The 27,089-nt window shown below is 46.4% G+C and overlaps 1 protein-coding gene across 2 annotated transcripts in view; it reads left to right on the top strand.

Moving 5' to 3' along the window:
• LOC117060066 (nectin-1-like) overlaps positions 1–27,089 on the top strand; it is a 127,238-nt gene that overhangs the window by 74,385 nt on the left and 25,764 nt on the right. For both annotated transcript variants that reach the window (XM_033172157.1, XM_033172156.1), the window contains exon 2: positions 23,397–23,747. In XM_033172157.1, coding sequence (XP_033028048.1) covers positions 23,397–23,747 — 351 coding nt within the window. The remainder of the gene's footprint in view (positions 1–23,396; positions 23,748–27,089) is intronic.

The following is a 27,089-nucleotide window of genomic DNA, read 5'->3' as shown; positions in this document are numbered from 1 at the left end:
CATGGGTTGGAGCCCCATGTTGGGCCAAAGATTACTGCATTTCTAGAGGTTTCACTAAATGAGCCTTGTGGTCCCTTCCAACCCCACAATTCTATGACTTGATGTGTCTGGGAATCACAGGAGGGAAGGGGGCTGTTGGGCTCAGGTCTTCCTTGCAGTCTTCCCAGGAGCATCTGCTTGTCAGCTGTGAGAACAGGATGCTAGACCTTTGGGTCTGATTCAGCAGCCAAGCTCTTCTCATGTTCTTGCACAGCTAGCTGTGCCCTGCCCCCATGAGTGCTGAGCTTCAGAGTTGAGTCAGCACAGTTTCAGCTTTTGTCATGACTCCATTGTGCTGCCAGGTGACTCATCATCTCTACCAGCCAAGTGGTGTAAGCTCCTGGCTTCCGCTTCCCTCTCTCTAATCTGCCAGGTCAGGTGTGTGTGTTTTGTTACCCTACTGGGTCCGTTTTCCTCCACCCACCACCCCTGAAATGGTAGGGGCTCTGCTTCCTTTCTTTCGGAAACAAATTGGTCCAGCAGACTTAGAGGTATTCAGTCTTCCATTGTTCCCAGCAGCTGGAAGGCTGGCATGGGGGTGATGAGAGGGGGGAGCAACATTTTGAGCCCCAGCAGAAGTGGCTCACTGGGAGGGAGGGACTCAGACCCTTGCATTCATACGCAACAGGATGGTGATGAGAATGGTTGCACCAGAGAATTAGAAGCAAGCAATCCATAGGGAAACAGAAGCCATCATCTTTTAAATACTGAGCTGGCCCAAGTGATGAGTGCTATGATTTTTATTTTATTTTAATTTATTTATTTATTTTTGCAAAGCGGTTTCCTTGGGGGCAGCTTTGCAGCCTTTAAAAATTTATATACTATTGGTTTTGTAATGAAACGGCATTGCTCAACTTGTAACAAAACCTGTGGAGTGTTACATGTGTACATCAGAAAGAGAATTGAGCAGGGGCACTGTCAAATGACTGAATCATTGAATACTTTGCCAAGGCTTCAACTGTCCATGACATAGCCTCTCCATAAGCAAGCACAAGTGACTGCATGTCTGATATTAACATCGCTTCTGTTCACATAGCTGATATACGGGGACCATACCTTATCAAAACGATTCTGTTAGGTTGGCCTCTGACAACCCTTCTGTGTTACATTAGATGCTCAGAAAGAGCCAGACCACAAACTTTCACTTGCCATCCTGTCAGAGATGGACCTTAGGGATCTTTCCAATGGACCACCTCTAGGCAGTCAATGGTTAAATAGCATGGCAGTTAGATCTCTATATATCTTGTCAGGGTCTAGATCTGCATCTAGTGACAGAAGGGCCAGAGCAAGGTTTGAGTTCTATGACTGACTAATAATTGCAGAAGCAACATCAAAAGTATTTTGCCAAAAAGTAAGCTTATCGCACTCCCACCATAAATGTAGGAGGGTTCCTCTCTTGTTACAACTCCACCAGCATTGGGAATGAACTCGCAGAGATGTTGTGAGAGAGCTTGACCAGATAACAGTGCCAGCAAAATGCTGCCTACAGCACTGTCTTTCTGGACTCTGACCCAAAAGGTCTTTGTAGAAGGCTTCACCCGTAAGGCGTTTTAAGAGGGCTCTTCATCCTTCACAGTAAAGACTATGTTAGCGGAGAAACAGGGAGGGGTTTTTTTTTGCATTCTGTACAGTAGCAAAACTTGGAGAGGGTAAAACAGGTGGAGAAACCAGTGGCCTTCTGGACTCCAACTCCCACCAGCCCCATTTCCTGCAGCCAGTCACCATGGATTATGGGAATTGTAGTCCAGAAACATTTGGGCTAAAAGGTGAAGGAGTGGGTTCAAAAGATGGATGAATGGCAAAAAAAATAAAAAATGGTGAGAATGAACACACTGGGCAGGGGAAGTGTGGCGGATGCAAAAACAGTTGTGTGAGCCATGAGATCTACAGATGAAGGGCTGTATACTAATAGTGATAGTAATAGTAATAAGTGATCATGGCAGTCAACCTGGTTCAGGAAGAGACAAGGCATGGCTCTGGCACACAGAAGGTCGTAGGTTCAATCAATGGCATCTTCGTTTAAAAAAACCTGGGTTAGAATTGGTGGGAAAGACCTTTGCCTGAGATTCCAGGAGCCACAGGCAGCCAGAGTAGACAGCAAACTAGATGGGCAAATAAGCCTGACCTGATCGAAGGCAGCTTCCTGCATTGGCACCTGCCAAGGTTTGGTAACTGGAGAAAGCGCTTGCTGCAAGATTTGTTCACAATAGAGGGTGGCGGATCTCCCAACCCTGGGAACCCGGCTGCAGGAGGAACCTCTCTGTTCTCGTGCTGAGCTTTTGGTTTTGCCTGCATTACAACAGGGAAGCCAATCCCAGGACTGTGTCAGCACTTCAGGCAGAGAGTTCTCAGCTTCCTCTTCCTCAAGAGCCAGTTCAACCAGAACCAGGCACCTTGTATCATGCTCAGGCCTCTCTCTCTCATCGTTCATAGCTCTCACTTTTGGAAACAGTGACCGGAGCATGGTCTTGGGTAGAACTCGAACTCGGGACCCTGCAGAGGGAATGTAGATGGCACCATTGCTAGGGCTACCAGACCATAAAACCTTGACATGTTTCCTGAGCAAGTGCAATGGTGCTGCTGTACTGTAGGGATGAGAAGATTTTGCTTGTTCTCCTTAACTCTCCTCTTCTGGGGGGTTCAACCTGCCCTACATTCCACTGTTCCTGAATTTTGGTTTAACGAGGATTTCTGAAACACATTCTAGAATTGAAGTTCTTGCACAGTCCAGATTCAACCCAGATGCATATTTTCCCTCATCTTAGACATGGTGTTGTCTTTCAGATTATCATAGAACATCAGAGTTGGAAGGGACCCTCTATTCTAGGCATGTCCAAAGTCCGTTTCGGGGACCTAATCCGGGGTAAAATCCTTAAAAAAGCTCAACAACTTCGAACTTAAATGTTTGGGCACCCCTGCTCTAGTCCAACCCCTTGCAATGCAGGGACATGCAGCTGTCCCATATAGGGATCAAATCTTCAACCTTGGTGCCATGATCTAACAAACTAACTAGCTGCAGACCATAGGGCTTTAAAAGCCAGAACAAGCACTTTGACTTGCCCCCCCCCAATAACAAATTCCTATTAAAACCTATCAATCACCTTACATTTAGGATTCTCAGAATCCCTTCACTTCCCCCCGTCCTTCTCTGGTTTCCATTTCCCATCTCTTTTTATTTAATTTATCCTCTATTATTTAACTTTTCCTTTATACTTTATCCTTTACAAGTATCATTCCAATCCTGCCAAAGTTTTTAACTATTTACAATGTTCTCTTAAATAAACTATAATTCTCTCTCCCCCCTCCCCGCATTATTTCTTAAACTTATTCTTGTCCTTGTCTCTGATTCTCCTGGTCAATTTTGCCATTTTGGAATAGTCCATCATCTTCATCAGCCATTTTTCTCTGGTTGGAATTTTGTCTTCTTTCCATCTCTGGGCCAGTAGTATTCTTGCTGTTGTCGTCGCATCCATAAATACTGTAGTCTTTTCTGCTCTTTTGGAATCTCTGTACTTATAATGTCTAGCAAAAAAAGCCTCTGGTTCCCCCCCCCCCCCAATGTTATTTTAAACATTTATTTTCATCTCATTATATATCATTTCCCAGAATGCTTTTGTTACTTTGAACGTCCACCACATGTGGTAAAAATTAAAATTTACAGCGTGCTGTCCGTTGAAAGAAAATTATATGAAAATGATGTATAAAGGGTAAAGGGACCCCTGACCATTAGGTCCAGTCGCGGACGACTCTGGGGTTGCGGCGCTCATCTCGCGTTACTGGCCGAGGGAGCTGGCATACAGCTTCCGGGTCATGTGGCCAGCATGACTAAGCCGCTTCTGGTGAACCAGAGCAGCTCACGGAAATGGCGTTTACCTTCCCGCTGCAGTGGTACCTATTTATCTACTTGCATTTTGACATGCTTTCGAACTGCTAGGTTGGCAGGAGCTGGGACTGAGCAATGGGAGCTCACTCCATTGCAGGGATTCGAACTGCCGACCTTCTGATCGGCAAGCCCTAGGCTCTGTGGTTTAACCCACAGCGCCACCCATATAGATGTTACTTAACACTGGTGAAATTAGCGAAGATGTATGGAACTGCTTCGAATACATGTTGGAAATGTAAAGAAAAGGAAGGCACGTGCAGCTGAAGTTTCCAGTGGCAGTCCCACGTAGAGCACATTGCAGCAGTCTAGCCTGCACACCGAACTGGAAGCCAGGCCTTTCTCACTCCCGCTGCCTGGTTTCTAATTCAACCTTTTGCCTCAGTGATTGAGTATCGGTGTCTATAATCTTTCAGCGCCTAGAGCTTGCTGGCTAAGCAGTGTTTGAGCAGGACTGGGACTTGGCTGATGAAGTAACTGTGATGAATGCCACTGATTCATTCAAGAACCTGTGCTTCCTTTGGTGGGCATCCAAGCACTGACTCAGCACAGGTGTGGCAAAGGTGTCCTCTTTCAGCAAAGATGTAGGAAACAAGGGTGGCTTTCCTTCCCCCCCTCCTTTTTTAACCCCAGCTCTTCAGGAAGGCATCAGTCAACCTACCAGCACATTCCCCAATATACAACAAAAAGGATGTTGGATCAGAGTCTCGGCCAGACCCCTCGGCCGGCAGCTCTGGCAGTCGTCTTCCCCCTCTAAAAATTCCCCTGCAGTTTTGCTTGAACTCAAAAGTTCCTCCTCTGTCTCGCACCCACTCCATGGGGAGTGTTTCCCTCTGATGTTAAATGCCCATCCTACCTAAATGGCAATTGCATCACATGACTGGCTGATATGAATCCCAGTTCTCCTTTTCAAGCCATCTAAGCTGGTGGTGACATCTTGTGGCAAGGACTTCCTTAGTTTAAGCATGCTGAGGATGAGGAATCTTTTTTCAGCCCGATGGCCCCTTTCCCTTGTGTGGTGGGTGGGGCCATCGCCTTAGCCCATACATGCCCACTTGACCACTTTGATCTGTGGAACTAACACTGTTGCAAATGCCACATTATAGTTGTTTCGCATCTTTTAAGAAATCGATCTTTTTAGTGCAGCAGCACCCAAACTTTGGAACTCCCTGCCTATTGACACCAGGCAGGCACCTTCACTGTGCTTTTTGGGGCACCTGCTAAAAACATTTTTCTTTAGGCAAGCCTTTCCAGGCACATAGAACATGTTTTTATCTGGGGGTTTTTTTAGGTTATTGTTGAATTAAATTGTGGTGTTTTGTTTTTTTAAATGTTTATGTGTGTGCATTTTTTTAAAACAAAAAACAAAAAACAACCCAGATAATTTCATTGTTTTATTCTTTTTGTAAACCACCTTGACAGTTGTATTTTTTACACTCAAGTAGCATATGAAGTAATCATAAACAAACAAACAAACAAACAAACAAATAAAAGAAAGAAAGTGGGCAGAGTGATTAATATGGATTCTACCTTTCTACATAAGGATAGGTTTCTACACACACTCGCATACCCATCTCCAAGCTCTCAGACACATTCCAACCAGGCAAAAACACTCAAGGTGGGAGAAAATCAGTGGCAGTGAGAAGGTGTGGCCTGGGGCAAAGTCCCAAGGGTCTGGAGGGCCACATTTTGCTGATGGGGTAAGGGTTCCCTATCTCACACACATGTGGTCTGTGAATAAATACATTAGACTGCAACCTTTGGGACAGAGGCAGCATTTCTGAATCTGTTTAGTCGTGGGGGGGGGGGGATGGCTCCCTTCCTTCTCTCCCAGGTGGCAGATGTTGATTACGTGATCCTCTTGTGAAATTACAGCGCTAGGAAGGGGGCTTGGAGTTTTCTCCTTTTGGTCTTTTCGCCCAGAGCTGAGTCACAAACCCTGCCACCTTTCCGTGTCTCTAAACCCCATGACACGTCCATTAGCAAGATGTTCTCTTGCCACATCTCACACTGCGGTGGATGCCGAGGAAATGTTCCAGCGACTATCCAGTGCCTTAGGGGGTTGGCAGGCAGGATGAGTTATCTGGGAAGGAGAGAGAGAGAGAGAGAGAGAGAGAGAGAGAGAGAGAGAGAGATCAGCAGCAGGCTGAGTCTGTGGGAAGTTGTGCAAAGCAGCCTCGAGCCCACGTGGTTCTTCTTAACAAAGAGTCATTGATTTGATGCTCGGCAGCCGAGAACATAAATCTCTCCTTCCCGGTGATTGGAGATCATCTCCCCAGCTTAGGAAGTGAGACTCTTGAGCACTTAGTTCCTGATAGTGAAGTGCAAAAGAGGCCAACTCTTTTCAGCTCAAGTAGATGGGAGCACCTGTTTGAACACGGCAGAGACTGCCTCCAAGTTCAAACTAAAGCGAGCCATTTGCATCTCCTGGGCTCGCAGGATGAAGCAAACAGAGCGACTTCATCCAGGCGTTTGAAGATGCAGAACGTGAATCTAGTGGTACTCAAGAGCCAGTGTGGTGTAGTGGGTAGAGCAATAGGTTAGGAACCGGGAGACCAGGGTTCAAATCCCCATTCAGCCAGGAAGCTTCCTGGGTGAACTGGGGCCAGTCACTGCCTCCCAGCCTAACCTATCTCACAGGGTTGTTGTGGGGATTAAATGAGCAGGGGGAGAACCATGCACTCCATCTGAGCAGTGAGACCTTGGCATTTGAGCAGATGGTCCCTGGTCTTAACTCAGCCCAGATTTTACCAGTCACCCCACAGCTAAGTGCAGGGGCCAGACCAGGAATTGGGATGGTATAGAAATGATGAGATATAGCCAGAATCAGAACCTGTGGGCTTGTTTGTTTGTTTGTTTGTTTTTACTCTGAAATAGGTCTGCTAATCCAGTTACAAATTGGAGCCAGGAGATTTCTGGGGCTCAAAGCATTGGTCAATGGAGCATGGAGCAGTTCAGTTGCTAAAACCTGGACTTACGCTGTGCTCACTGAATAACTGACTAGCTGGGACTCATAAGTAAGGCATTCTGAGCTTCTAAGAGCAACAGCATGTAAATATGTGAATATTTGTGTGTGTGTGTGTACATGCACACAAAGCATAGGGTTAGATTTTTTTATTAGAAGAAGAATTTCCTTTATAAAGAAGAGTGAGAAAAAGAAAAAGTAAAAAGCAGGTGTGAAAATAGAAATACTGAAAAGGAAAAATACTCTGTTGCATTTCCATACATCAGTATACAGATGTGTATATTCTTATTATCCCCTAGTGCATATATCTTTATCAATAACCTAATATATTCTGTGCAAAGCCATTCCAAATATCATCATATTTATCCAAAGAAAGTCTGCGTCTTTTATGCAATCCATTCACACGCAAGCAGAGGATTAGTTAACAATAATTTAGTAACACATTTGGGTTTTCAGAGGTAATTTCATTTTATGTTTTCAACCTTTCTGCAAGAGTACTGATGTGCTGTGGAGGGGCATTTTAACAATTCTTTTGGGAAAAGAGAGTGAAGAGAATGCTTGGAGATGCTTCTCCGGGTAATAATGTTGCAAAGAGAGTAAACCCACTTGTTACAAGATTCTGGAGAAAGTCTCCCGAGGTGGTCATTTCCTGCTTTCAACATCCGGTTGGCCACTATGAGAACAGGATGCTGGACTAGATGGGTTATGGGCCTGATCCTGCAGGGCTCTTCCAGTGTTCTCATGCTAGTATGACCAGACCACCAATGTTTGTTAAAGTCGTCGTGGTTCATTGTTGCAACTGAAAATAATAAAAATTTTGGCAAAAGAGAGAGAAAGGGGGATGCCTCTAACCAGTTTTGACCCCCACCATCCCTGGCTTCAACCCCACCTAATGCTGGTCCTTGACACATAACCTTCACCACCCCCTTCAAGTCCTGAGGGAATCCAGCCCTCAACAGGATTAAAAGAAAAGTCCCCTAACCCTTCCGTTACAGATGTTAGAAGGGAAATTCCCTGCTTGGATGTTCGATACAGATATGGGAAGAATAAGGAAGTTTTGGGGGTGGGCAGGGAGAATAGGAATCTTATATATCTATCATCAGGGACGGATTTAGGTTTGATGAGGCCCTAAGCTACTTGAAGGTAATGGGGCCCTTTATATGTCCAGCTGTCCTTTGTCAACAACAAATTGTCACTTCTAAAGCCATTTGCACATGTTGCCATGAAGAATGTAGGCACCCTATATATAGAAATGAGCAAACCAGTGATATTTTAGGGAGCAGGCTAACAGGCATGGCCCATTACTTACATCATAGGAGCCTATACAACATAAGGCACTGTTGCTGTATGTAGGTTTTATTTTATTTGTTTTTTATCTTATTTTTTGGAAATGTGCATGCCTTCTTTCTGTCTCTGGGCTAAAAGTGTCTGGGCAGCAGTGGTCACTTGGAATTTTGGCACCTACAATTCCTAGAAGAAAAGCTTCCGGGTTTTGTTGTTGTTGTTGTTGTTTAAAGAAAAGTCTATTTTAAAGATTTTTTTTTCCAGGGTGCTCATGTCCCCCTTGCTGGCATCCCATGGGGGCATTTGGTTGGCCGCTGTGAGAAAAGGATGCCAGACCTTTGGCCTGATCCAGCAGATTGATTCTCCATTGGTTCTTGTTCCAAAAGCATCATCTTACAAATATCCATCCACCTGCTTCCTAGAATAGACAGCAGGAGAGAGTAGCCTGCCTTCTTCTGAAGGCATCTCGGAGGAGCTATGGTTGCAAGACCCAGCCAGTCTCTCCGGCTCAGGCATGCCACACAAACCACTTCAAATGCAACAGCAGAGGAAGGAGGGCCAAGGTCTCTGCTAATGAAGGCTTGGCACCAGAGTGTCTCCAGCACTCAGCTGCTTTTTGGCCCTGAACATGAGAGCAAGAGAGAGAAAGGGAGAGAGAGGCGCTCAACCCAGCATGCTTGGATGTGCACGGCTAATTTTTGTGGAGTACTCCCACTAGCTGGTTGACCCCGTTTGAGGGCAGGGGGGGGGGGGAAAGGAGGGAACCAGTGGTGCTGGAGAGATGGAACTTGGAAGCAGAACCAGCTGTACCCTGGTTCACTTAGGCTGCACTCAGATGCACACTTCACCTGAGAGAAAGCCCCAATGGACACACTTCCAATTAAGCATGCATGGAATTTCACTGTGCACCTTGCATCTCATAACGTTCACAGTGCAAGCCCAGGTATGCTTAATCATCAGTTAAGCCCCACTGTGTTCAGTGGGGGTCACATCCTGATGGTAAGTGCCTTGTAGGGTTGCAGACTCAAGCATTCTCTCTCTCTCTCTCTCTCCCTCCCTCGGTATCAGAGGCAGCAGTGCTCAGGTCCTGCTTGCAGGTTTCCCACAGGCGTCTGGTCAGCCACTGTGAGAACAGGATATTGGACCAGATGGGCCATTAGCCTGATCCAGCAGACCTTTCTTATGGTCTTATGCTCTTGACTATTTCTGGAGAGGTAGGCATGTTGTTAGTCTGCTTTGCATGCAGATGATCCGAGGTTCAATTCCTGGCAGCTCCAGATAGGGTTGGGGGGGTGGGGAGATCCCATCTGAAATTCTTGAGAGCTGCTGCTAGTAAATTTAGACCAGGGGTTCCCTACTTGTGATCAGTGAGTCTCTGGTGGTCTGTGAGCTTCATTCAGGAGATCTGCCAGACGACATGTCTGTGGACTTTTGGTTGATGATGTGGAACAACCCATCCATCCTGTTGAATATTCATTATGATTTTTCATTGGTTTTTTTCTTGCTTCTTTTATTTCTTATATTGTATTTTTGCAATTTGAATTCTTCAGAATTAGAATTGCTATGGCAGGCAGGAAATTCACTAAGTGGTCTGCAAGACCCTCTGCAATTTTTCAAGTAGTCCCGGGGGGGGGGGGAGTTTGGGAACCTTAGCTTTAGATACTGCTGGACTAGATGGACCAAAATACTTACCCTCAGCATATGGCAGCTTCCTGTGAGGTGGTTGTTGTTACAATTGATTTCTTAATCCCTATCCTCTCAAGGAGATTTACACATGAGAGATAAGTGGTTTTTAAAATAATAATAAAAACCAGGTACAAAAACAACAAATCTATTGAAAATAAGACTTAAATCCTAGGCAGTGGGCACTCATGGTAAAGACCAATTTATCCAGCTGGGAAAATCTGTTCTTCATCTGTGTTACAATAAAAACTGCAGCCTTGTGGCACCTAACAAATTTACCATGCCTTTGTGGACTAGCATCCACCATTACATGGCAGGGAGGCGATATTAACAGTGAGGTTGGAGGGACATGAAATGTAGAAATTACATACAGGTGACTCACACCTTAAGCACGTTTAACTTGCACACGTTCACCTTTATGCACTTAACAAAAATATTTTTAAAAATTTAAAAGGGGAAAGAAAAGGGGTGGGCACCCAAGAAAAGAGACTTAGGCAATCCCACCCATCATTGAACCCAATGTATTTGGGTTATATTGGATATATGCACTATCCCCGGAACATAAACCCCGCATTAAGTTGAAAGTCACCTGTACATATAGTGGCAATTTAGTTAGAGCTAAAACATATGCAGAATAAGTGCATATGCATCAGTGATATTCGATAAAACAACAAACCACCTGATTGTAATGCTGAGTTAATTAATGCCTGTAATCTCACAAGAAGCCATTGTCTCTATTCAGACCCCAGTGAAGAGAATCAATGATTGCAATCCATAGTTTTCATACGGGAGCCCCCTTTCGAAATTCCTTTGTTCAGTTATGGCCTCCTTCAGATCAACGAAAGACTCAATGGACACAAATCTGACAGCAGAGCTGACAAGGTTCAGAAACCAGTAGGAAGAGATTTCAATTTTAGTGAGCTTAAAGATAGCCATCTTTGAACAAAGGAACTTCAAAGGGAGGCTGCTGAACGAATCACAATTCTTGATGAAGTTCAAATCTTCTCAGTTTGGCCTGAATGGAGATGAAGGTTTCCTATCCCACTGAGTTGATTAACTCAGCATTACAAAGTTGATTGTTGGATCAACCTATCTGTCATAAAAGGCCACTGTACTTATTTTGCATAGTATCATCCCTAATGGAATTGTCACCATCTCTGCTTGCATTGCATTTTCCTTCTGACCTCACTGCTTATAATGCCATTATTTGCAGTGTGTGTGCATACCTGCAAACTGAGGATCCCACTTCATTCATGAAACGAAACCTTAGCCTTATGCTGTTAGTCTTTACAGTGCTACAAGACTCTTGGGGTTGCTGTCAGCTAATGTTTGCCCTAAGCCCTATAACCACGTAGAATCAGTGTGCTTTGAGTTTAGAGGAGGGATCAGAATGACATCACAGTCATCTTGCAGTTGCTTCTTTCATTCTCTATAAAGGGTATTAACTCTTTGGGGTTAAATTCTCCCGCACCCACACACCAATGGACCCCAGTTCCTGTAGGCCAGGAGAGTGGCTGTCCCGTTCTTCCCATTTGGATCCCTATGTGTCTTGGGTGGAAGTTTGTTTTCCGGCCTGGATGTTGCATTCTTCTTCCTTTTCCCTGCAGACTTGAACTCTGGAATGTGTTGTTTTGAGAGCAGGGGCATGCAAGAGCTTGATGTGGCCTGTTGCAAGCCCGCCTGGCAGAGATGAGCTGTTTTTCAGGGTCCATTCCTCAGCTGGCACAGAGTTTGTGTTGGCAGCCTCAGAGAGGTGAGGCTTCCCTGAACCAGCTGCAAGCAAAGTATATCTCCGAAGAGCCTGGCTGCTTATGCAGGTTCATTGCCATGGGGTGGTGCTGAACGCTGTAGGTGCCTCCTTTCCACAGGAATGCTCTCAAGTTTCCTGCTTAAATCTTCAACTTTTTTTCTTTTTAAAAACACATGTCTCTATCCCTTTTCTTTAACTCGGGCTTCCCCAACCTACCGGTAGTTCCCTCAAGACCTTTTGGACTACAGCTCCCGTAATGTCTGGTTGGCCATGTTGGCAAAGGCTGCTGGGAGTTGTGGTCCAAAACATCTGGAGGACACCAAGCTGGCAAAATTCGATTTAAGCAGAGACAAAGGTGGGCCTAGGGAGTTTTCAGCACAGTTTGCTACCTGCCCAGTTGCTGAGCAAAACATTGACCCATTCCGTTCTTTCCAGTAAGTATAAAGGCATTAGGATAATTGCCGAGTTCTTGAGGACTCTGGAAAATAAATAAATCTGTGCTTTATTTAATATATTCTTTAATAATTCTTTAATAAATGATTTGGCTGCTTCTGGGCAGTTTTTGCTGTTTCGTATTGATATACTATTTGCCAGAGCAAGTGCTGTGGCTCAGTAGCAGAGCATCTGTATGCATGCATAAGGACCCAGGTTCAATCCCCAATGGCATCTCCAAGCAGGGCTGGGAAAAGACTCCTTCCTAAAACCCTAGAGAGACCCAATCAGTGTAGACCAGCCTTCCTTAACCATGTCAGCTGCAGGCTGATTGGAGTTGTCATCCAAAACATCTGGAGGGCAACAGGTTTGTAGGGGAGGCTGGCACTGCAAAAATATTGAGCTTCCTATACCCCCTAAATGGTTGAGATAGCTCAGTCGGCAGAGTGTTAGACTCTTAATCTCAGGGTGGTGGGTTCGAGCCCCACGTTGGGCAAAAGATTCCTGCATTGCAGGGGGTTGGATTAGATGACCCTTTTGATCCTTTCCAACTCTAGAATTCTATGATTCTATGAGACGGAGAGCAGTCAGCAAGTGTGTGAGTCTTTTTGTATCCCTCAGTTGCTCTCTGTTGGCCTCTTTGCTGTCACCAGACTTCCCAGCCCAGGAGGATCTTAAAGTACTGTGTCACTCTTTGGGGCAGAATGAGTGGTACTAGTTCCCTTTCATAATCAGCAATCTAGCAGAGTGCAAGTGTTCCAGCTGAAGCCCACAGTACATGGAAGCTGTGGCAAGGCATAGTTAACTTCAGTGAAGATTTTGTATTTCCCCTTTCATATCTAATCCAGCATTTGGATTCCATGCTGGCCAACTGGAATGTCCACTGGAAAACCCACAAATAAGGCGTGGGGGCAAGAGACTCAAACCCCCCCCCAGCATCTAATATTCCTTGGTAGACTGCCAATGGACATGGAAGTTCTAGGACAGCTGTAAAGCTATCCAAAGAGCCCTGCAAGCACTTAGCCCAGCTTGCTGCTGCTTATTTGACTGTGTCTGCACCACTTAGCACATAATTAAAGCAAACAGCTTCTCCCCCCCCAAAAAAAAATGCTGGGAAGTGTGATTTAACCCTCACAGAGCTGCAGTTCCCGGTACCCTTAAAAACTACAGTTCCCAGGATTATTGGGAGGTCGGGGACATCACAGGATTTAAATGTATGGCATGGACGAGAAAGTGGACTGAGCAGGCATTTTCTAGAAAGCCCACATGTGGAAAGGTAGTCTATTTTTAGAATGTGGGCTAGGAAATTTGGTGGGCTGCATTTGCAAGGCTGGTTTGGGTGGAAACAGACCTATCTGGGCGCCCGTTCCCAAACCTCTGAGCTCGCTGCCCAGTTGAGTGGAGAGCCTCTCAGCAATGCTGTTTTAATGAGCAGGAGAGACAATGTGCCTCCCTGGCTGGGCTTCAAGAAACAGGGGCGGGGACCCAGCACAGCCGAGCGCCATCTCCCCAAAGCCTGGGAGTGAGTGAGGCACAGCTCAGTGCAAGGAGACTGTTCCCAGGACCTCGGTTACGTGACGGCTCTTGCCAGCCGACAAGCTCCCACACGCTCAGGGGAGTCGTAAACACTCTGGAGCTTGGCAGCGGCTCAATCACCTTGTACAGGTGTGGGCAGTTCCAGAGTCAAAAGCTTTGCTTTCCACGGGAAGGGCAGAGGGAGTGGGAGAGTGGCAGGCTCGAGGCGCTTGCTGTCTCGACTCTCTCTCTCTCTCTCTCTCTCTCTCTCTCTCTCTCTCTCTCTCTCTCTGCCTTTTGGTGATGCTCTCCTCTCTGTGGGGCCTGTGCATTGGCTGGAGGCCCCACGCTTTCTCACCAGAGCTTATGCACTAAGCGAAAAAGAAAAAGAAAATTCAAATCCCATCCCAGGGCAATCCAAAACAGTACACCCAAGAAAGCCAAATCCTGCGCAAATGATGCAAACTGGGCACATTCAGACCAATTTCTCTCGTTTGCTAATCCCCAAGCGCATACAAGATTTTACTTTATTTTATTGCATAGCTTATTCTGCTTTGGCTAATCATAGGAGGAATGTGGCACAGTGTGGGGCTTTCTGTCTCCCCTCCTATCAGTGCCACTGCTGTAAGTCTTGCTCAACAAACCCTTTCGCCATTGAGATTAGAGCCCTTGTTGTCCACAGAGACTTTTTTTTAAAAGCATTATCTTTGCGAAGGGGAAGAAAGCAATATTGGGTGAAGAATTCCGCTCCGTGGGAATGTCAGGTTGAAGAGGAAGAAACCATGAGAACTCGCGGGCATTCAGTGAAGCTGAATGTTGGAATATTCGAGACAGAGGAAAGAAAATACTTCTTCCTGCAGTGTGGTTGACCTATGGGACTTGCTCCCACGGGGGGCAATGACAGCCACCAACTTGAATGGCTTTAAAAAAGGATTGGACCAAAACATGGAGGAGAAGGCTATCAATGGCTACTAGCCCCAATGTTTCTAGTCCTTATGAATGCAAGGGTGGACTTGAAAAGGGATAGGCAGTACCTTCTGCAGTCTTCAAAGGATGATCAAAGAAGGTTTCCCAGTGGGGAAGGGGAGGCCCTACGTAGCTCCCCCCAATTTACATAGTTTTGTTCCCATGACTAGCAAAAGCAGCAGAATAAATGGTGCATACTAAGCATAAAGGTGAATTTTTCCTCGATTTGCATCTACTTTATATTTTGGAAAGTTGTTTTGCTATGCATTTGGATATCCGTTAAGAGATGACCGCCAAAGTTTGCATGGTGGTTCCTGAGATCAAGTAGCATGTTTGCATCTGTACAGTTGGACATAATTTTGAATCAACATGGAACTGCACTGATTTTGATTCCAAAACTGCAGGGTGGATTTTTTTTTTGGGGGGGGGGGCTGGGGCTGGGCTGGAGTTATTAGCATTCAGGAACAACACCAGGTATGAGGCTGCTTGTGATCCACAAGCAGAATCTAGCTTTCCCTTGCTACAGAATTTGGACTGTGGAATTTTAATGGCTTTTCAGTGTGGAGGATGCAAAGTCACCTGACCGCTTCCGAGGGTGAGCAGAGCTGCTTCCTAACGCAACATCACACACCTTCTGCTGTTTCTTTGATCCTCCTTTTTATTACCTTGCCCTGGATATTTGTCCCTATCCAGAGGTGGGGGCATGAGGAGAACAAGAATCAGCAATCTAGGAGGGAGTGGATGTTAGTTTCCCCGAGAAGATGCATTTGAGCTGCCATTTCCATCCTCACACTGTGCCCAGCTCTGGAATCCTTAGTCAAGGGAATAAACAACTACCTGACATTCAGAAAATATCTGAAGGCAGCCCTTTTTAGGGAAGTTTTTAATCCGTGATATTTTAAATGTATTTTAATATTTGATGGAAGCCGCCCAGAGTGGCTGGGGAGACCCAGCCAGATGGGCGGGGTACAAATAAAAAGTTATTATTATTATTAGTCCAACTGGTGCCAGGACCAGCACATCGCATATCTTCCACACCCCCTTGCAGTATCTTTAGCAATGGGACAGCAGTTCCATCGCGCCCACATTCCCAAGCCCAGTTTTTGCTTGTACAGCTGCAGGCGGTGTGTTGAGCCAAACAGCGACCGCCAGCAGGCTCAGCGGAGAGGGCATGTGTGGCAGCTAAATGGCGGCGGTGCCACAGGCACCAGATTGCATCTGTGTGTCACAAAGCTTTGTCAGGGCTTGCATACAGAAGTGAGGGGTGGCAGAGGAGATGGGACCTCAGAAAACATAGTGACAGGGTTGTCAAAGCCGGATCACAAAACATGGTTACAGTTACAGGTGGGTAGCCATGCTGGTCTGCCATAGTTGAAACAAAATAGAAAATTCTTTCCAGTAGCACCTTAGAGACCAACTGAGTTTGTTCTTGGTATGAGCTTTCGTGTGCATGCACACTTCCTCAGATACAAGTGTGCATGCACCCCAAAGCTCATACCAAGAACAAACTCAGTTGGTCTCTAAGGTGCTACTGGAAAGAATTTTCTATTTTGTTTCGAAACATGGTTAGTTGGAGATCATGGAATTGTATAGATTGAAGGGACCACAAGGGTGTGGGGGGGGGGTGCATGAGTGTTTTTGAAAGGGGTTTGCTAGTGTCTCAGGGTCTTGGGGAGGCATTCAGGGTGCATCTGTGTTAGACAGGGGTATTTTTCCAGAGGTCACTAACCAGCAGTCGATCCAATTCCAATGCATCTCTTTGGCCATCTGGAGGCGCAATGGGTTGGGAAAGCTCTAACCAAATTTCTTTCTCTCTCCGCCTCTTCATTTCAGCAGCCATTCAGAATGGCAAGGCTTTTGTCACAACCCTTTGCAATGTAACCCTGTGTCCTGTCAGAAACACAGTTTTCAATGCCAACCAGTGTGCATTTGGGGACAGGAATATACCCAGATCCAGACCTTTTAGCAACTTGGTTGACACGGCAGGCGCCAAAACCCACTGGCAATTTCTTGGGACGGAAAGTATCCCATTCCAATTTATCCAAGCTGCCATCTGGAAGAAGAAGGGTTTCCTTTGATATATTCTGATATTGTAGAACAAGCCAGTGGGTGGGGCGGTCAGTGCTGGCCTACCTCACAGGGTTGTGGTAATCTGGGAAAAATGAGTAGATCACAGTCTCTTGAGAGTTGGATGTGCCTGAAATATGAGTTGTGTCTTTGATTTTTAATCTAGATCCCACACACACATACATGCACACCAATTTTATTAAGTTGTCCACTGAGGCACCCAGCCATTTTAAATGGTCTGCAAAAAAGGAGGTAAGAGAGTTTGAGAAATGTTTGTTTAGTGCTGGTTTAATTCAAAAATTCATGGTTTCCCTGTGGCCATTTGAACAGAATACAAATGATCAACCCTTAAGCTGTTCCCAGTGTGAATCCTATGCAGAGCAGACCCATTGAAATTAATCGGCATGACAAACTTAGGCCCATTAATTACTGAAACTACTATGCCAAGTAGCATTTAGTTGGACACAGTCCCTAGTCATAAATGTCTCTCCACTGTTTCCCTGAGCTGGAAGGCCAGTTTCCCTGCAGACAGGCTGGCCTATCCCAAAATTACGAGTCAGGACTTCTAGAGCCTACCGGGGGACTGTGGACTCTTTCTGAGTCACCTCTTGAACGAGAACACAAGTTGGAAGCCTCCCGACATAAGGCAGTTTCGTATCGTTATCTCCGGGTGTCTGAAGCCTCAAGTGATAACTTGCATGTATGAACGAGCCATCCCAGATCTAATAGATGGGACTTTTGCATTTCTTCGGAGAGCTGCCTTCCCCTGGGGTGATCTGTCTGGACTGTGGGTGGGTAGGTACAGAACCAAAAATGGGTGGAGCACAATTTGATTTCTCTCCCCCTCTGCTGACTTCTTTTCTCTCTTATCGCCCCTTTCTCCACCCCACTCCCTTGCTGCTCACATGGAATTAGGCTGAGGACCACATTAAATCATGCTAAGGGCCACATTCAGCCATTCGGCTGCAGGTTGCCCACCCCTGCTTTAAGCAGAAAGTGTTTGGGTGAGTGAAAGGTGACATCTGTACCTGCCAGTCCTCAAATGTGGAGGAATCGAGAGGTGTGTGCATGTATGTGTGAATTGGTTGTGTGAGTTGGTTACCTGTACCAGTAAGTAAGGGTGTGTGCCCCAGGAGGGACTCTAGTATTCAGAGTCTTTTCAGTCATGCCAAAGGATTTGTTGCACCTATGAAACATCTGCTGACTCAGGCCAGGGTCCAGCATCTTGTTCTCACAGTGGCCAACAAGAAACCTGTAAGACAGCACTCTCCCCTTCTGCAGTTTCCAGTAAATAGTATTCAGAGTCTTTGCAGTCATGCCAAAGGATTTGTTGCACTCGAAGTTTGGGGGATGCCCTCAAAGCTCTTACCACCATCTGGAATCCTGCCCCCCCCAAAGATCTGAGACTTACCTGGGGCCCAGCAGAGAAAGGAGGTGGGCACTCACCAGCTCTTACAGAGCATCATTCCTCCATCTTGCTCTGCTCTGCTCCAGGTCAATCACTAAACCCTTGGGGGACTGGGGCAGTAGTTGCAGCCCCTGGCATTGAAAGAGGAGTGTTCACTTTTGCAAGCACCCCTGGGCGAGGGCTTGTGAAATTCCATGCCAGAAAGAGGTTCCTCCAAGCCTTTGCCAGGGTGCTAGTTAAACAGTCAGTTTTGTTCTTGGTCGTTTCCCCAGAATGTTCTGGAAAATGCCAGGGTTCCCCAGAAGCTTATCAGGGGTACCTTGCAGCAAGATCAGAAAGGGAGCACAAGATTTCCTGCTACCCACTACAGATCTTCTACAGTGCTCTGTCATAGGGGCGTGTTGTAAGATGAAATCTCATTTCACATGGGGTGGTGGCAATCCAGCCCAACAGGCCGGTCTGGTGTGTCACATGGATTCAACATGTGCTCAGACAAACGCCCCAGAATCCTTTGTAACTTGGGGGGGGGGGCTTCTGCAGCAGGTGTGTGACGGTCTCTCTGCCAAGATGCTGATGTGTTGAGAAGAGATGTCAAAAATCACCACCTGAGAAGGCAGGGCCAAGAAAGATAGGGTAAGGGTTTTGTTTTGTTTTGTTTTGTTTTGTTTTGTTTTGTTTTGTTTTGTTTTGTTTTGTTTTGTTTTGTTTTTGCTGAGCCCCACATTAGGGGTCGGCCCTACTGTTAGGTAAAGTGAGGTGACTGCTTCAGGTGGCAGGTGCCGAGTGGTGGCTCCCGCCTCTCCTCCTGAGACTCCCCAGCATGAATATATCAGACTGTACAAGGTATTCCTCATGGGTAAAAACAGAAAAAGAAGGGAGAAACAGAGTATGAACAAACCCACAGGATCTGCTCCTGCCCCAGTTCTTTGGGTTTGTTGGACCCAAATCGTGGACCCTACTGGAGTAGGAGGCAGGCAGCATAGTGACATAGATCGTGTTTGGTCTACTTATTGATCTGATTCGAAACGTTCTTTTAAAGCAGACAGTGGGAAGCCCGTGACCCTCTAGTTGTTTTTTTCAATTCCACCTCCCATCAGATCCAGCACAGCAAATAGGCAGGAATTCAGTCGTACCTTGGTTGACGAACGCCTTGCGAGTTGAACGTTTTGGCTCCCCAATGTCACAATGTGAGTGTTCCGGTTTGCGAACGTTCTTTGGAACCTGAATATCCGACGCAGCTTCTGATTGGCTGCAGGAGCTTCCTGCAGCCAATTGGAAGCCACACCTTGGTTTCCAAACGTCTTGGAAGTCGAATGGACTTCCGGAATGGATTCCGTTCGACTTCCGAGGTACAACTGCAATGGAAATTATAGGTAGTCCAACAGCTACAAGTTTTCTGCTCCTGCTTTAACATCAGTTCTGCACATGTTCAGGACCTTGATGTGGGGCAGGAGGAGAGATGCACTTTCCGCTCCGCCTCAAGCAGCAAAATACATTGGCTCTGGCTTGCTCATGCGAGCAAGAGTCGCTGCCTTCCTCTCCTTGTGTGGAGCAATCATTCCTTCCAGTGCCGCATTCCCACTCTGACGGCTTCTCTAGCCTTCCTTCCCATGTCCCTCGTGAAAAAGACCATTGCTCAGTGATAGATGATCTTCTTCCCACACAAAAGGTCCCAGGTTCAATCCCCAACATCTCTACGGAGGGCTGGGAATGTCCCCTGTCTGAGTGCAGCAGCCGGTCAGTGTTCACATTACTGAGCTGGAGAGACCGAGGCTCTGACTCGGAACAAGGCAGATTCTTAGATTCCTATTTTAAAAGAAGCCTTTTATTCAAAACAATGAGGACTAGAATCTTTCTTGATTTGTAGGGAAGGGCCATGGCTCACTGGGAAAGGAAGTGCTTTGCATGGAGAACGCCCCAGGTCCAATCCTCAAATTTTGCAGGTAGGGTTGGGAATGCCCCCTGCCTGAAACCCTGGAGAACAGCTGCCAGTCATTGAAGACAATTCTGAGTTAGACAGACTGGTGCTCTGACTCGGGATATATGGTGGCTTTCCTCTTCATTTTCTTTCATGCTTTGCATGAACCACTGTTCCTTGGCCTCCTCTCCTCAGGCTTCCCATTTCTCGAATGACCTGTTTTTCCAGTTTTATGCTACACTTTCACCACCCGTCCTCTGCTTCCCCCCCTTTCGCTTTGAATATAAATACAGCTATATAATTATTGAAGTGTTCTCTCTAAACACACAGATTAGGGAGAGACACAGCAGCAATTTTGCATGTGTGTGTGTGTGTGTGTTTGGGGGGGGGTGAAGCTGGATTTAAATGTTGCTCATCCTGTAAGAGACTTCTCTCTTTCTCGGTGGAAGGGAAAGGTATTACCTGAGATGGAGTACAGACAGTGTTTTAAAAAGCAAAGTCACCCATTGATGGTCTTCAACGGGAGAAATGAAACATCCCAAGGTCCACAGTTGGAGAATATACCTTCACAATGACCGAGGGGGAAAGGTTGCAGAATGGTGGTAAGCTTTGGAGTCCTGCAGAAGTCTTTGCCAGGCAACGTCTTACACCAGATAATCTCACAGGGCGATCTTAGGCCAGTCGCCATCTCTCAGCCTAACCAACCTCACAGGGTTGTTGTGAGGATGAAAGCAGGAAGGGGGAGATCCATGTGTACCACCTTGAGCTCCTTGGAGGAAAAGAGGGGTGGGGGTGGATCTAAATGTGATAAAAGAAAATGAAAGCTGGCTAGAGTGTGGTGCTGATAACGCCAAGGTTGCAGGTTTGATCCTTGTATGGAACAGCTGCATGTTCCTGCATTGCAGGGGGTTGGACTAGATGATCCTCAAGGTCCCTTCCAACTCTACGATGCTGTGATCCTATGATGGGGAACCCAATGCTCCCCAGAGGTTGTTGGACTCCAACTCCCAGCGAACCTAATGGTTAGGGGGTCATGGGGGTTGTAGTCCAGCAACATTGAAGGACCACAAGTTCTACACCTCTGTTTGTTGCAAGGAGAGGGCTATTGATGGCTGCTAGCCATGATGGTTCTGCTATGCCTTCACTGTCAGAGGCAGCAGGGCTTCTGAATGCCAGTTGTTGGAAACCACAGGAGGGGAAAGGGCTCTTGGGTTCAAATCCTGCACACGGGCTTCTCACAGGCACCTGGTTCACAACTGTGAGAACAGGAGGCTGAACTAGATGTCTCATTGGCCTGATCCAGCAGGCTTTTCTGAACATAACATAGATAAATTTAAAAAGTGCAAGGCAGCAAGCCAGCTTTTGTAGCCATGAGGCCAGCTTGTTGACTTGCTTCTCTCCAAGGTGCTAGGGGCTGCCAATCATCCGCTTGCACCCCAAGCATTAAGAAGTCATAGCCGCTCCCCATTTCTGAAAGCATGAAGCCCAGCTGTTAGCCAGATCTGTCTTCATGCCTTAAGCAAAGCACGCAGGCAGAGAGAAGAAATAATGAGAAACACAGCAGTCTTTATTCTTTATTCCCAAAGACAGAGGTTAATTTTGGATTTGGGGAAAGGGTTTAATCATGTCGTATCACTAGTGGCTGGAGAGGATGTAACTCTCAAAAATGCAAACCTGATGCTCCCCTTTCAGTAGAGGAGTCCATGAATAAGGAACACACACCCCCTTCCAAAATGCTATGTGCATGTGTAATTAATTGGTTAATTGACTATAAATCATGCACTTAGTCAACGTTCGGTTGCAATAATCAACACTAGAAAGCAAGGCCTGTCAAACACAGAGAGACTTTGGATAGCATGATTCCCCCCCAAAAAAAACCAGTGGGTGACAACCTCCCTATATATCTACATCTCTGTCTGTGGAGACCTAGATAGATATTCTATATGCTGTATAAATTATGCAAATCAAACACATTTGCATGATTTCCCCCACAAACACACACACAGATTTTGCATGATTCACTCTGCAATATTTGCTACCTTGCGTCATTCATTCTGCCGTCCTGCTAGTTGCAGGGAGGGGCACAGCACTGCATAGGGCACTGAATCTCTAACCCCCTGAACCCTGGGAATCTTCCAAGATCTGCCAGGCAGGCACTGCAGATGTACACACACACACACATGCACTTATCCTTGCAGCCTTAAGGGCCAGGAAAAGGTAGAAACACAGCCACCAGAATTAGCAGCCATTGATAGCCTTGTCCTCCATCATTTTGTTTCACCCTCTTTTAAAGCTATTGATATTTTAAAGCGGTCTGTTGTAAAGATGGCATTCTATGTGTGCTTATTCCTCACGATCTCTTGCCATTTCATTACTCAATGTGGGGGGGGGATTCACATCTGCATACCCCCTTCCTGCCTTTCTCATCACCATTTTTCAACTCTCACATCCCAACACTTGAAGCTGTGCAGTGATGTGGCTGAAAGGTGAGGAGACACTGGAGTCCTGGCGGCAGTATCAAAGCTGGGGTGGCTCAGTCATACATGCCAGCTGCCACTTAACACTGCAGTCAATACGCTCTAAACATACCGTACATGTGTGGACCGGCTTATATAGATATGTTTGTGCCAGGCTGGTAGAGTCACCCATCTGGTCTAGAAAGGGTGGGAAACCTCAACCCTCAAAGCCAATTGCCATCCTCCGAGCCTCTGTCTCTGGCACTTGGGACTTTCCTCGCAGCACAAACCCAAGGCCACACCCCTCACACACACACACCCTGCTTTGCACCCCCTTGGGTCTTAGCTGGGATGTGTCCTTCAACTCTGGCAATGCCTCTTACATGTCTGGATGGAGGATCAAGCAGGATATGGGAGTGTGTGTCGTCTACTGTATAAAGATGAAAATTGCATTTGTGGCACTGCCCACCTTTTCCTCTGTCCCCACCCAACACTGGCATGTGGCCCTTTGAAGGGTGACTAGAACGGAGTATGGCCCTTCAGCCAAAAGCAGTTTCCCGTCCCCTTGAAGTATGGCCACTCGGTGGCCTTAGCCATCTCTTCCAGGCAAGCAGAGAGGGCAATTTGACAGACGTTTCCTGTCTCCCATTTTTAGGCGCAAGTGAGCAGCACGGTTTTATGTACCACTGGGCAGGCAAATCTGAAGGAGGAACATAGTGGGACTATTTGCGTGGCTTTCCTGTCTTCCAGCCAGCTCCGTCGCAGGCTCAGGAAACTCAAATGCACTTGTTTAACTATTGGGAAGGGGGATTATGTCCTGTAGGCAATTTCTTTTTTTCCTCTCTCTCTCCAATTTATCTGCGGAGCTGTGAGCCATATTTAGCTGGGCTTGCGCGAACCTGCTGCTTCCAAGCTACAAGCAGAGAGAATTAATTGGGACAAACGGTGCGCTGGAATCCCAGCAACAAGGACCATTTCTTATCACTCTGCAACTGACTCCTCTCCCCCCCCCTCCCTTCTGCTCTCATTTCAGGCCTCTGGGCTCAGACGGTGCTTGTCAACGACACGGTCTCGGGGTACATTGGGACTGACGTGAACCTGCACTGCACCTTGACCAACCCCAGCCTCGGCATGAAGATCACCCAGGTCACCTGGCAGAAGGCCACCAATGGCTCCAAGCAGAACGTGGCCATCTCCAACCCCGTCATGGGCATCTCCATCCTGCCCCCGTACAAGGACCGGATGGTCTTTCGAAACACCTCCGCCCAGGATGGGACCATCCGGCTGTCACGCCTCAAGCTGGAGGATGAAGGCGTTTACATCTGCGAGTTTGCGACATTTCCCGATGGCAATCGGGAGAATCAGCTCAACCTCACTGTGTTGGGTAAGCTGGCTTTGCTATCTTCCAAACAACTAGTGGTCCTTCTACCCTCCTGTCTGAGCAACCAGCTTCTTAGGTTTTACATACTGGTCCCGTAACACTAATGGGTTGAGTAGGAGCAGAGGTTTGGGAGCCAGGCTCCCTAGTGAGCTTGAGAGGGGAAGCCTAGTCTATTTCTCCCACCTCTCCTCTCCTTCCCTTCATGGGGTGGTGGGGTTACAGTCATCATCCGGCCGCCATTGCTGAGTGACAGCAGAGGAAGCAGAGGCAAGGACTATCCTTGATCACCTGGGTGCAGAACTTCCATACCCCACTCTCTGCAGAATCCCAGACCAAGTCCTTAGGAAATGCTTGTTCCCTGGTCTGCTGAGGTAAAACAAGAAGGCAAATTTTACAGCATTTGCCATCGACGATGCTCACCCCTCACCTTATTTTTGGAGAGAACTTGGAGGTCCTGCAAAATGGAACAGAAGCATTCTCCAATTCAGAGTGAGGGCAAGAGATATTTATCTCTCTTTCTGATCTGGCTTCAAATTGTCATCGCATAGCCACATCTGATTGGTTAGGTAGTGCCGTGATGTCACCGCACTGCCTATATCATCCCTGATTGGTTGAATCATGTATTTAGCAAGAAGAAAACTCCTTTTGGATAGATGATGATAGATAGATAGATAGATAGATAGATAGATAGATAGATAGATAGATAGATAGATAGATAGAAAGTTCTACTGAAACAGCACCTGTGGAATATAGGGAATAGATTGAGAAATTATATGAAAAAGGCTAGTTTTGCAGGACCTAGTTTGGGGACCTTTGAAAACGTTACTTTTTTGCATGAAAAGTGTTGATCTTTCAAACTTTGGCTCAGCCTTTATCATGGAACATTCTGAGTATCACATTCTGTATTTACCCAGAGTCCTGCTTTGTTCTCAGTTTAAAGCAAAGGTGAAGACCCAGTTAGACTACACCTCCCATCATCCCTGACCATTGCCATGTGTGCTTGGTGCTGATGGGAGCTGGAGTACAAAATCACCTTTGGGGGGCACAGGTTGCTCATTCCTGTGCTGATGGGTTAATTTTTCCTCATCAGCACTAGCAAGCCTATGCTCAGAAGCTAAGGCATGCTCTCCCTCTTGCATTTCCCCGAGGACCCATTCCACTGGGACAGCCCCATGCATCAGGTCAGCTTGAAATGAAATCTCCTAACCTTGTACCCAAAGCAGCGAGTGAAACATGGCAATCCCCCCTGCAGCTTCCTTGACAAGTTTACTGCATCTCCCTCTGTTGCAATCTGCCTCCAGTCCCCTTCCACTGGAACAGCATGCTTGAAGCAGTGAGAACAAAGGATTAGATTCTAGACTGATGCAAGGCATCTACCGGGGTGGGGGTGGGGAGTGGTTCTGTGCCCAGATACCAAATGTCCTATGGGATTCCGTTCTGTGTTCTCCTTCCTAAGGGATGATAATGACGATGCCATCAGTGTGCAAATGATGCATTTCAGAGTTGCATGGGTGGCGTAAGGTTGCTGTCTCGCTTCTTCCACTGTATTATCTTGGATAAGGATTGATTGCAGTGATCTGTTTCCCAAGGGTGTGGCAAAGCTTTGAAAATGATGCTCCTTTGGGAGCCTTTCCCTTTGATGTCCCAAAATGGATTTCAGAAGGAATTGGCGAAGCATCGTTTTTGGCTTCCTTTGTGTCTGAGGTTTTTTTTTTTTTGGAGAGGATGTGGCTCTGGATTCAAGCCCTGTCACCGAGTCTTCACTTCACTTATCAAACCTTTATTAGGCATTTACATGTAAAATCGCGATAGAAAGAATCACATGCAGGAACTTTAAAATATATATACACAAAGAAACAGCAATTAAACTCATAGGCTGATTGTATGTGTGTATTAGTAAAATCTACAATTTCGTCCTGTTAAAGTACTCCTTGAAGCACTGCTGCCAAAAACTCGGCTACCCCTGCAGTCACCCCTTGGTCAATGTCAGAGAGACAGAATCCAACACTTCCACCCTGCTGCGGTTTCAAACCGTCCAAAAGGGGGGACAACAAGCGTTCACGCAGTGTATTGTGTAGTGGACTCTACAGTGTCCGGGACATTCAGGGAACATCTGCAGTCTTTCTCTCTCCCCTCCTGCTTCTGTGCATTTCATTTAGACCAAGAGGTCTCCATGATCAAAGCCCCAAAAGTCTTATGCATGGCTGAAGGTGCAATGGGTAGCTGTACCAAGTCATTGATTAGAGGTGATAAGATATCTTTATTCTTCCCATTCATCCATATCAGTCTCTTAGCCACCATTTGGGCATGTAGAATCCATTTTTGTTGCCATGTTGTTAACTTCCATACAATAGGCATATAGTTCAAAAGAATATTCTCCGCTGAAAGTTTTAGCCTTTTTGGTACAGCCATACTTATACAGTCCAGCACGAAACTTAGGAAGGCATAGACTTTGTTTGGCTAAATATGATAACATTTACCTGTAGGATGAGTTTCTACAGAATGTAGTAGGCTATTAATATCTACATATGTATTAGGATACATATGTATTAGGATAATAACATCAAAAATATCCATGTGGTAATGTATGGGAGTATACAGTCAAACCTCGGCTCACGAATCCCTCCGTTTTGGAATGTTTCCAGCACACTGGAGATCTTTTGGCACAATGCTGCATTTGTGTCCAAACCTATAAGGGGCTATAAACTTGCTTTTTTCTTCTCTCCCCCCCCCTTTTTTTTTAAGTGGAGCAACAGGCGAAACAATAGAAGTTGGCAAAATTATGCAGGGCATGGGGAAAGTGGATAAAGATTTTTTTTTTCCCCCTCCCTGTCTCTTAACGCTAGAACTCGTGGGACATCTCACGAAGCTGAGCATTGGAAGATTCAGGGCAGATAAAAGAAGGACGTTTTTGTGCAGGACATGGTTAAACTATGGAACTCACTCCCATAGGAGGAAGGGGCGGCCATCAGCTGGCTACAAGCCACGATGGATGTGCTCTGCCTCCATGATCCAAGGTAGTAACACTTCTGAATAGCAGTTGGCAGAAACTGCAGGAGGTCAGAGGGCTCTTATGTTTGGGTTCTACATGAGAGTTTCCTGCAGGCCACTGTGAAAGCAGGATGCCAAACTAGACGGCCCATTGGCCTGATCCAGCAGTCTCTTCTTACGAAAGGTGGAATTCTGATAAATATTGACACTGCAATAGAGCACAACGTTTGTGTTCAGTGTCTGCAGGATGGTGTACGGTGAAGGCCAGGGAAACTAGTGTATTCTGATGAATCAGCGAAGCCACTTTGATTTCGAACCCCTTGTATGTCTCAGCAGGAGATTAACCCCAAGGGC

The sequence above is a fragment of the Lacerta agilis genome, chromosome 15 (genome assembly GCF_009819535.1).
Source record: "Lacerta agilis isolate rLacAgi1 chromosome 15, rLacAgi1.pri, whole genome shotgun sequence".
Lineage (NCBI taxonomy): Eukaryota > Metazoa > Chordata > Lepidosauria > Squamata > Lacertidae > Lacerta > Lacerta agilis.
Note: the sequence above shows the minus strand (reverse complement) of the source record. Positions and strands in the feature narration are given on the sequence as shown.